Below are 11,852 nucleotides of genomic sequence, written 5' to 3'. Positions count from 1 at the left end.
ATGCTAGATCTACAATCGTTGGTCGGCAACGGCCTCCAACACAATCGTTGAATGTGTGCTCTTGTGCCCGCTAGTGTATTGTCCTCTCTAAGACGTTGGACAATTCTTCCACTGTTAGTGCATACAGCCGATGCTGCCCAGCATCCCCGAGAAGTTGTGGGCACGCTCGTGCATGTTCACCAACTTGCGAACGTCGTCGGTCGTTGGCTTTCTCAAGTATGTATCCTTGAATGCTTAGATCACTGTCCGACAGAATCTAGCTAGGCACTCGCGTCCAGTTTGCTCGCTCACATGGAGATACTCATCAATCATATCTGCACTAGTTCCGTAAGCGAGTTGGCGTAGGGCGGATGTGCATTTCTGCAAAGTCGATATACTTTGCCACCCAACAGCATTGGTGGTTTGCATGAAATACGAGTCACGAGTTACAACTGCGTTGGCGATGCGTAGGAACAAAGGCCTCCGCATTCGGAACCGACGACGGAACATCTGATCACTCCATCGAGGATCTCTAGAGAAATAATATGTGAAAAGCCGCAAACCAGCTTATTCACGGTCTCGATGGATATACATCCAAGTACATGGTACGTGGACGTGTTGTTCGTTCCACGCTTGAACAACAGCTTGGTAGCGTTCCACCTCGTTGTTGATTTCTTCTTGGATTGCGGGCATCGCCGCCTCTAACATTCAGGCCATTTGAGCTTCGATTGCTCTTTGACCTTAACGGCGAGGAGGCATTTTTTTCGAATTTTATAGTGTGAGAGGGAGAGAAATGAAGTTGAATAGATATGTAAATGGATGAAGTGATATTTATAGATAAATTTTCGAATTAAAAAAAAATTGAATATGCGGCCCGGTCCTACCCGAACCCCATCTAACGCTGGTCGGGCCTCATCGCGTCCTGTCCCAAGACGATTAATGCTTGAGCCGTGACGGACCCTGGGCGCGGCCCCGCGACGCTACCGCGTCCCAGGGCGATTTCCTTCCCTCCAACGCTCGGTGACGCGGGCAGGGACCCAAGTGCGGTCCGGCCCGCTGCGTTATGTATGCTGTAAAGCAATCAATTTTTTCATAATCTCATGAACTTATGCACCAGACTTCACTACGATGTGTAGAGATAAGATAACTATTCCCTCCATTCAATGTTAATACAGATATTTAACTACTTAATGAATAGTTAAAGTGAAGAAAAATAGAGTAAGAAAAAGATAAATGTAGAAAAGACTATTGCATTAAAAAATTTGACTAGTTGCAAAAATGTTATCCATGTTCGAGTTGAGGAGAAGATGAAATCTGAGATGAGCATACCAACTCAGATTCAAATTTAGATAAAATTTAAAAAAAAATTGTTTTATATATTAACAGAATAACAATACCACACTATTTACAGATTGTGTCCCATTGCAGGACTCTGTGACTCAAGAAATAGGTGCTATTCAAAAACTAATGCTTTTCATATACTTTCCTTTTTCTTTTCTTTTCTTTTCTTAATTCCCCTAATAGCTATGATCTGAAATTTGACAAAGTAATGCTACAATGCGACATTAACGTATATGTTCTTCTTTCTTTTTTTTCCTCACCCGTTCGCAGTCGTCGGAAAATCCTCGCTACTAAAACGACACGAGTTCTTTTCTTTAGAGCGACTATCTCACGGGTGAGGTTGAGAGACACTGTCGTAGATTTCATCAACGTGAGCTGCAGGAACGTAGACAACATTCTGCAACGAGCTATGGTTCCGGCCATAAAAAGCGTAAACGAGTGCAACTATCGCTAACCACACTGATACGCGCATCCAAGTATCACCGCTGCATATTTGTCGCACGGGAATTGTTGTTATAAACGAAAAACATCGAATATTCCTAAACTTAACTTACGAATTCGATATCCAAGAATACTAACCCGAGGTTGATTAATAGATAGACATTGATCAGAATGCTGGCAATAGGCAGCAATGGAACGAATGGGCAAATGAATCCTGAAAGAGTAACGAAACTTCTATGACCATGTGCAGCAACCAAAACGAACGAAGCAAAAGAGTATCCGACATACCTCCTGTTTGGCCGAAACTGTGCCTAGCGTCATCTTGGTCGATCCAGGTAAGCAAAATGAGACTGGACATAACTAGAACTCCGCCAACCCCACATAGAGAATACCGATACGTGTTGGAATGAATTATTGTAATTTTGTTTAGAATTTCGTTCGACGAAATCAAAGCATGGGGAAACCTAACATACATTTGAAACCATGAATGTAAGAGGTTCCGAGTTGAAGCAGCAGAAGTTAGAATGACCACACCAACGCACGTGCACGCGATTGCCCAGCCAGCAAGAGTCCGCCGGTTCTCTTCACTTGTCAAATCTGCAACATTTACGAACAAACGTGAAAATCAGATACTAGAGATGATAGAATCAAGATTCATCGATTGCTTAGTAGAAAAATAGGATGAACTAACAGTTCAACTGCACAGCTACTTTGTCGAGTAGGGGATCTTCTAAAGGCGCGTCTTTGTTAACTAGGACCGGAACATGGTCCTCTGGTGTAATAGCTTTAGCATCGGCATCGTCTGCTTCAGAATACTTGGAAGAAACTGAATCTACTGCTTCCTGAAGTGATGATGGGATTGGAACAACGTCGGGTGGAATGTATCTCAGTATTAGAACGGAAATTGCCACCATCGTAAACGCAAGAAGTGTGCCAACGCTAACCTGCACATAGAAAAAATAGCTATGAAGACTAGTATAAATAATTCTAGTGAAGAACCAGAGCTCGATAACCGTAATTTCACCACACCATTCCAGACAACGCTTCCACGTCCATGAAGAATGCCAAGAGTGCTGCAAGAAAACTGGTCACGACAGTGCTCTTCAGTGGAACTTGGGTTTTTATATTGACATCCGAAAAAACTGATGGTAGCAATCGTCTCTCGCCATTGCCATTAGTATTCGTGGCTGAATACACAAACAGAATCGAAAAAATATTACTAATCTCAAACTAATACAGAAATTGGTCTAAGCATAAATTTCACATACAGGAAAGATTAGAATTACCTGTGGAAGGATTGAACCCATCAACGTTGAACAAAGAGCGGTACAAGCGCCAATCGTTACTATATACCTGCATCGCAGCCAAGTAGAGACATGAAAAATGAGATATGATTTGAATGGAGAAATTCCGAATGCATGAATAAGGATAAAACTATCTACTTACGCTGCCCAGTTATATCCATTAGTAGCAAATGCCGACGATAAGGGAGTGTCTGGATCAATCGCGAAATACGGTACTAAACCTACAATGACTGCAGAAACCAACATGTATCGACAGAGCAAGACCGATACCCATTGGCAAGTCTCTCTGTGGGTTCTTCACCTGCAAACAAATTTAGATTTCCAAGAAATGAGGCTGCAATCTCCACTGTTGGGAAATAAACACAGGCAATCACGAATATGAAAGAGAATGAACACAAGAAGTTGTTTACCCAGTTCGATACAATGTGTATCTACGTCTGGGGGCGATGCCAAGCCAGGGATTTCACTATATAATTTCAGGATGATTTAACAATGAGGGAACACCTCTATTTATAAGTAACTAGAGAGCCCTAATTCTAGTCAAACTAGGAAACATATTCCATAAGGAAATATCTTTTAAGGAATAAATCTATCACAAGGAAATATACTTCAAGGAAACAAATCCTAAACATGGTAGGAGATATTTTAGGCTCCATAATTAACAATCTCCCACTTGGAGGCTAACAACTCCTAAACAACCATTTCCTCGTGATCTCATCCCTTCATCTGCTTAGCATCGCCTAACCTTCTCTTCAAGTTCCAAGGCTAATTGAAGCTATGCATAGCTTCAATTTCTCTAAGGTCACCACCTTAGTAAACATGTCTGCAGGATTCTCACTTCCAAGTATCTTCACAAGTTGCAGGATTTTCATCTCCACTAGGTGTCGAATGTAATGATATTTCAACTCCACATGCTTTGTCCTAGAATGAAACGCTGGATTCTTCGCCAAGAAAATAGCACTATGACTATCACTGTAGAGTATGCTACTCTTGTTCTCCTTCCCAAGTTCATCTAAGAAACTCTGCAACCACACCATCTCCTTGCTTGCCTCTGTCGCAGCGACATATTCAGCCTCCGTAGTAGACAAAGCAACAGTCTTCTGCAACTTAGAAGTCCATGAAATAGCAGTACCACCATAAGTAAATACATACCCGGTTGTGCTTCTTCTCCCATCAAGATCATTGGACGCCAAGTCTGCATCCACATAACCTGCCAGCTCGACATTTTTGCCATTGAAACATAAGACGCTTTCTGTAGTACCTCTCAAGTATCGAAGGATCCATTTAACTGCTTCCCAATGTTGCTTGCCCGGATCACCCATGAACCGGCTCACTACTCCCACTGCTTGTGCAATATCAGGCCTCGTACACACCATTGCATACATAATACTGCAAATTGCTGAAGCATAAGAAATTTTCTTCATTTCAGCACGGTCTTCTTTTGTACTCGGCGACTCCTTCTTCGACAGCTTAAAGTGACTGCCCAAAGGCACACTTACTGGCTTCGAATTATCCATGTTGAATCTTTCCAAAACCTTACCAATGTAAGCAGCTTGCGAAAGATACAATTTTCCTGCCGCCTTGTCACGCTCGATTCTCATGCCCAAAATTTGATTAGCCTCTCCAAGATCTTTCATGGAGAATCGTTCAGACAATTGCCTTTTCAACTTATCCATCTCCTTTTGATCACCTCCTGCGATCAACATATCATCAACATATAATAATAGAATAAGATAGCTCTTGTCAAACCTCTTGTAGTAACAACAATGGTTAGCGTAGCATCTTTTATAGCCAATCTCCATCATGAATCTATCAAACTTCTTGTACCACTGCTTTGGAGCTTGCTTTAAACCATACAAGCTCTTCTTTAACTTGCATACAAGGTTTTCCATTCCTTTTACTATGAATCCTTCAGGCTGTGTCATGTACAACTCATCCTCCAAATCACCATGAAGGAATGCCGTCTTTACATCCATCTGATGTAACAATAGATTTTCTGCAACTACCATACTCAACACTAAACGAATAGTAGTTAGTTTCACAACAGGAGTGAACACATCTGTATAATCAATACCGTATCGTTGCTCAAATCCCTTGACAACCAGCCTAGCCTTGTAGCGCTTGCTACCATCAGCTTCACATTTGATTCGATAGACCCACTTGCAATGCAATGCCTTTTTCCCTTTAGGAAGTTCCACAAGCTCCCATGTGCCATTTAGGAGAAGAGAGGCAAACTCGTCATCCATGGCAATTTTCCACCTTCATTTATCATAGCCTTCTCCTGCCTCTGCATAACACTCGGGCTCACCACCATCAATAAGTAACAAATAGAAATTAGAGGGCGAGTACCTATCAGGTGCACGTCGCTCTCTAGTCGATTTAGGCAGCGGAATAGTCGGTGGTGGAGTGTTTGGTTCTTCTTCAAGCACCTCTTCAGCATTCTGACTCTCCTTGCTCCAACTCGAGTTTGAGATGTCTAGCTCGACCACTTGTGGCTCAGAACTGCTGGGACTTGACGCCTCCAATCTATCCTTGTACAATACCTGTTCATTGAAGTGACATCTCTACTGCGAATAACCTTACGGTTCTGCTCATCCCAGAGTCTATAACCGAACTCATCGCCTTCATAACCAATGAACGTACACTTAATAGATTTAGCATCCAACTTACTTCTCTCAACGGAACTAACATGAGCATAAGCAACACAACCAAAGATGCGTAGGAAAGATAGATTTACCTCTTTTCCTGTCCAAACCTCCTCGGGTATCCGAAACTCCAAGGGAACTGATGGACCTCTATTAATTAGGAATGCAGCTGTGTTGACTGCATCTGCCCAAAAACTCTTTGGCAATCCACTTTTCAACCTCATGCATCTTGCTCGCTCATTCAACGTTCTGTTCATGCGCTCTGCGATTCCATTCTGCTGTGGAGTTTATTTCACAGTTTTCTCCATGCGGATTCCATTCTCGGCCCAGAATTCCTTGAACTTTGCAAGTTCATATTCTCCTCCATTATCGGATCTTAGACACTTCACCCTCATCCCGGTTTCAGTTTCAACAAGGGCTTTCCATTTCCTGAAAGCGTCAAACGCATCGGATTTACTCTTCAGAAAATAAACCCATAGCTTTCGAGTAGAGTCGTCGATGAAAGTCATATAATATTCAGAGCCTCCTAGGGACTTCACAGGTGCTGGTCCCCATAGATCAGTGTGGACCATCTCCAACTTCTGTGTCTTCAATTTTCTGCCTCCTCTTGAGAAACTCACCCTTTTCTGTTTCCCAAACACGCAATCCTCGCACATGCCAACTTCAACAGTTTTCAAGCCAGGCAGTAAACCTCTTGAGCACATTATCTTCATCCCTTTCTCGCTCATGTGGCCAAGACGACAGTGCCACAAATCTGCATTATTTGCCTCACTTGCAATATCAATGCAATCTTTGGAGTTAGTTGTGGTATACAACGTACCCTCCTTCTTACCTCGAGCTACTATCATAGCTCCCTTGGTAATCTTCCAATTGTTGCAGCCAAACGTCATGGTGTACCCTTCTGCATCAAGCTGCCCAATCGAAATCAAACTTCTCTGCAATCCAGGAATGTGTCTGACTCCATTCAGTTTTATTACGGATCCATTGGACGTCACTACCTTCACGTTTCCCTTTCCCACGATATCTAAGGGCTCATCATCAGCCAGATGTACCTTCCCAAAATCGCCAGAAACGTAGTCTTCCATTATCTCCACATTGCTGCAGGAGTGAAACGACGCCCCAGAATCCAATACCCACGATTCCATCGGACTACTGACGCTCAAGACCAACGCCTCGCCATCGTCATCAGACATGGTAGCGTTTGCTGTCTTCTTGTCCTTCTGATCCTTATTCTTATACTTCTTCGGTGCCTCACATTGATTTCTAAAATGCCCAAACTCATCACAATTCCAGCATTTAACTTTATCCAAATCCTTCTTGGATTGACTCCTTCCTCTGGAATTTGATCTTCCACGATTTTGCTTTCCCTTCGATCTGTCTCTCTGTTCTGTATTCAGTGCTGATCCCGAAGTAGAAGATCCTGATTCTCTCCGGCGAACTTCCTCACCAATCATCAGATCTCTTACTCTGTCAACTGTTAGTTTTGTCTCTGCAGCAGTAACTGCTGTCACTGTGCCAGCCCAACTCTCAGGCAGAGACGATAGCAAAATCAGGGCACTAATTTCATCATCGAATTTTATATTAACCGCGTTCAGTTGCGAAGTAATCATGTTGAACTCGTTGAGATGTTGTTGCACCAGCTTTCCCTCTTGCATTCTAAAATTAAACAATCGTCTAATCAGATGTACCTTGTTTGCCGTTGATGGTTTCTGATACATGTCCTCCAAGATCTTTATCATCTCCTTTGTCGACTTTGCTGCAGTCGTGTGATAAGCCACATCCTTGGACAACGATAGCCTAATCGCGCTCATCGCTTTTCTGTCCAGCAGCTCCCACTCCCCATGTTCCATCTTTTCGGGTTTGGTTTTTAAAGGCTTCCAGAGATCTTTACCGTACAGGTAATCCTCAATCTGCATCTTCCAAAATCCGAAATCAGATCCATCGAACTTCTCTACAGCAATTTTCTCGTCGATCCCCATCGTGATTTCTGCCTCTTAAACCATAGGCTCTGATACCAGTTGTTGGGAAATAAACACAGGCAATCACGAATATGAAAGAGAATGAACACAAGAAGTTGTTTACCCAGTTCGATACAATGTGTATCTACATCTGGGGGCGATGCCAAGCCAGGGATTTCACTATATAATTTCAGGATGATTTAACAATGAGGGAGCACCTCTATTTATAAGTAACTAGAGAGCCCTAATTCTAGTCAAACTAGGAAACATATTCCGTAAGGAAATATCTTTTAAGGATTAAATCTATCACAAGGAAATATACTTCAAGGAAACAAATCATAAACATGGTAGGAGATATTTTAGGCTCCATAATTAACATCCACATGAAAACTTGGAGATAATATTCCGTACCTCTTCGGCTGTACAATTGTAATCAGAAGGAAAGAAAATTGTTAGGATAAAATGAGGATATTCGCAAGAGACCTGTTTGATTCCCACGCATAAAAGTCCAGTGACCACAACAACTAAGATGGAATAGCGAGCTAGAAACATAGGGAGGCTATCTGCCCCCCCAAACAGAAAGGCCTGAAGGAAAACGAGAAGAACGAAACATCCATAGTACCAACAAGAATATACACTCCAGCCCCGATAGTCGAACCAACTCCTGCGAGTCCACAAAACATCCCTTTAGGCACAACATCCACATGCCAACGCATTTGTAACGTACAATTCACATCACAAAACCCATATAGGAGGCAAAACAGGACAAAATACATACTCTCTTTGTCCCATTATAAATAAAACGTTTTTCTTTTTGAGTTAGTCCCACAAAAATGAAACATTTTCTAAAACAGAAGCAACATCACCCTCTACTTTTCATCTTTCTTACTTTATTCTCTCCAAATTAACTCACAAATCAGCACTACATAAAATCCCGCTTCGAAAAGCAAATGTTTCATTTCTAATGCGATGGAGGGAGTATAATTTGACCTATAAAATTAGAAAATTTACCTTATAAAACCAATAAAAGAATCAACAACTTCACATACATTATCAACAACAAAAAACATCCCATAAAACTAAAGAAATCGAAAACAACAAAATTGTTCGATTCCTATGGCTATGAGATGAGGAATAGTGAGAGACTTAGCCAAATTTTGACGAGACGTCGTCGTCTTGGGACGATCAGAATCGACCTGTTTCCTTCTCACGAGGGACATGAAACCCCCGCCGCCGCCGGCACAGTTTCCATTGCCGTTATCATTATCATTATCATTCTGCGCATCACTGAGAAATTCCATCACAACCCAAATTGGGCACTTCAAGATTCAATTTTCCCGCCAAATATGGATTTTTTTTATAAGAGAAACAAAAGCTTTGCCGGTATATTCGAGCACGATTTCTCTTCCTTTTTGCGATGGTTTAGAATTCCACCATACAAGCAAGAAAATCTTGAACGGGGATTATGGGAAACGTTATAACAAGATCAGAGCAGCCCCAAAGAGGATAAAGATTGAATTTTTCGACGGATTATGGCCTTTGGGGGAAATCGGGAAGGGCGGGTGTTGCTGTTGCAGAGATTCAGCTGAGATTGAGGAAACCACGGAATTTTTGTTGTTTTTTTTGTGGGTTCCTCAATGCATGTGTTCTTTTTAACTCTGCTATAGTCCACTCATTTTCATTTCTTTTATTGATCACATAGATTTCATTCGTAAATTGAAATTACTAGTAGTTAAATGGAAATTGATATTAAAGTTGTTGGCTTATGCGAAATATAGTTGGTCTTGGTATGCCAATAATGATTATAAAAATGGTCTTTAAATTTGAAAGCGGATGGAAATGGAAAACAACATTTAACTTGAAAACATAAGGGCTCGCTTGATTGGCCCGATAGGGTGAGATAAGCACTCTTATCTTGGGCTTGTCTAGAGTTTGATTGCCCTGACAGTGTTGCACAACGACCCGGGATACAACCACCAACCCGGGCCGCATTAAGATACGAACACAGTTTTTAGGGGTATGCGTATCAGGCTTATCGGCTCCGATACGCCTTATGCCGTCATTCCCGATTGTCGAATTGTCTAAAAGACCCCGCATATTGCCGATTGTATGTGGTGTTGTGGGATTATAGGCTATAAAATAGGGGTTGTTCGAATTGAAGTTCAGCGTGCTCTCGATTTGTGGTGAGGCTCGAATTCAGACGGCTAATTGGTAAGAATTTCGATTCAGTTGTTCATTAATTGCATAATTGACCCTTTATTGCAAACATTGAATTGGTGTGTTTGTTATTTTCATCGGAATCGCGCAGCAAGCTTTTTTCGATAGTGTAACCGGCGGTCAATGGATAATGGAGGGGATTTCGGTGAGGTATGTGAATTCCATAGCGCACCATTGTTTACGCATTTGAATAGATCTGAATGTGTATGCTTCCATCTTTTCTGTGATATGGATTGAACGTAATACGAATTGGTAATTTTTTTGGTATATGCACCTTCTAGTTGATGCTTGTAGTATAGGTTGTTGTGATAGAAATAAGTGGTAGGCATAAGGTTTCAAACGATTGCCTTCGCTGTGTAAGTTTATACTAGGAATCTGAAAACTCAAATTGAAGTTTGCATTGTCTATTATGGACGGCTTGATCAGGTTTCATATACACAAAATGACATGACGACCGTGTTGATTTTGCTTGAAGAGGTTATACGCAACTATCACATTAACCTGCTGCTGATCTCTTTGATGATATCATTGATTTGCCCTAAAAACCGCAAGCGTAAACGTTGGGATCGTCTAAATCAGTCATTGGTTTTAGATTCTATTCCGGCTCATGTACGTCAGCTGGATAGACTAGTGCGTGTAACAGATAGGGCATGCGTAGATAATTTACGGATGGATAGGAACACCTTTGGGCGTCTATATCGCATTCTTCGGGACCGGGTAGGATTAATTGATCAAAGACTAGTCAGTGTGGAAGAACAAGTAGCCATGTTCCTTTGTGTGCTAGCACATCACAAGAAATCTCGCATCGTTGGGCATAATTTCATGCGGTCGTCTCAGACTGTGTCAAAGTACATACACATTGTACTCCGTGGTATTCTCACACTACATAGTATTTTTTTGGTGAAGCCCACCCCCATAGATGAAGATTGCCCTGATATTAGGTGGAAATGGTTCAAGGTACATATACAGATTGTAATGCTTCCTTAAATCTTCGTTATAATGCTTGATTGTTTTTGTTATCTATATACAGGGTTGTCTTGGTACTTTGGATGGTACTTATATCAATGTGCGTGTTCCCATTGCTGATGTTCCTCGGTACCGTAATCGTAAAGGACACATCACTACCAACACATTGGCCGTGTGTGACCCCAAGCTCAGATTCATTTATCTATTACCCGGATGGGAGGGCTCTGCGGGTGACTCGCGGATTTTAAGAGATGCTGTCAGCAGACCATTAGGCCTCAAAGTTCCCAAAGTTAAGTTTCATATAGTTGGTTTTGAATTCGTAGCAAGTTTTCTGATAACACATGCTATCCAATTACAGGTTGCTACTACCTATGTGACAATGGATACCCCAACGCTGAAGGTTTCTTGACTCCTTATAAAGCAGTTCGATACCATCTTAAGGAATGGGGCGTCGGTCGGCAAGCTCCCCAGAATGCGGCAGAGCTTTTTAACCTCAGACATTCTAAGGCGAGGAACGTCATCGAACGATCGTTTGCCGTGCTGAAAATGAGAAGGGGTATCCTCCGATCAGCAAGCTTTTACCCGATAGACGTTCAAACCGGCCTAATAATCGCATGTTTTCTACTTCACAATTACATACGAAGTCAGATGGTGGTTGATCCTGTGGAGGCTGAGTTGGTAAACGAGGATTGTGATGACGAAAGTGATAATGAGCCTCCGTTGGTTTGTGATAATATCAGCAGTGTGGAACCCTCAGCAATATGGAATACAAAAAGGGATGATCTGGCAAGGGCAATGTGGGCCGAAAGAAATAATGGATAGGTAGTCCGATTGTTCTGAAATTGATTCTTGAGTTATGCTTTCCTTAAATCGGTTTGTAGTTTGGATAGATTGTTCTATGTATTACTCGTTTGCTTGTATGAATTCTAAACAATTTTCTACTCTGTTGTAACGTGACATTTTTCCACAGAAGGGAGACATCAAATTTCTAAGACTTGGTG

At 41.9% G+C, this 11,852-nt stretch overlaps 1 protein-coding gene and 1 pseudogene across 1 annotated transcript; one reads left to right on the top strand and one right to left on the bottom strand.

The window, feature by feature from the left end:
• Positions 1-1,329: 1,329 nt before the first annotated feature.
• LOC121752505 lies at positions 1,330-9,285 on the bottom strand (annotated as a pseudogene).
• A 723-nt stretch (positions 9,286-10,008) lies between these two features.
• Positions 10,009-11,673, top strand: LOC121752819 (protein ALP1-like). The gene is made up of 5 exons (XM_042147907.1): positions 10,009-10,035; positions 10,185-10,241; positions 10,312-10,842; positions 10,916-11,159; positions 11,210-11,673. The coding sequence occupies exons 1-5, from the start codon at positions 10,009-10,011 to the stop codon at positions 11,671-11,673; spliced, it is 1,323 nt and encodes a 440-aa protein (XP_042003841.1).
• The last annotated feature ends 179 nt before the right edge of the window (positions 11,674-11,852 follow it).

Source organism: Salvia splendens, chromosome 10 (genome assembly GCF_004379255.2).
Source record: "Salvia splendens isolate huo1 chromosome 10, SspV2, whole genome shotgun sequence".
Taxonomy (NCBI): domain Eukaryota; kingdom Viridiplantae; phylum Streptophyta; class Magnoliopsida; order Lamiales; family Lamiaceae; genus Salvia; species Salvia splendens.
Note: the sequence above shows the minus strand (reverse complement) of the source record. Positions and strands in the feature narration are given on the sequence as shown.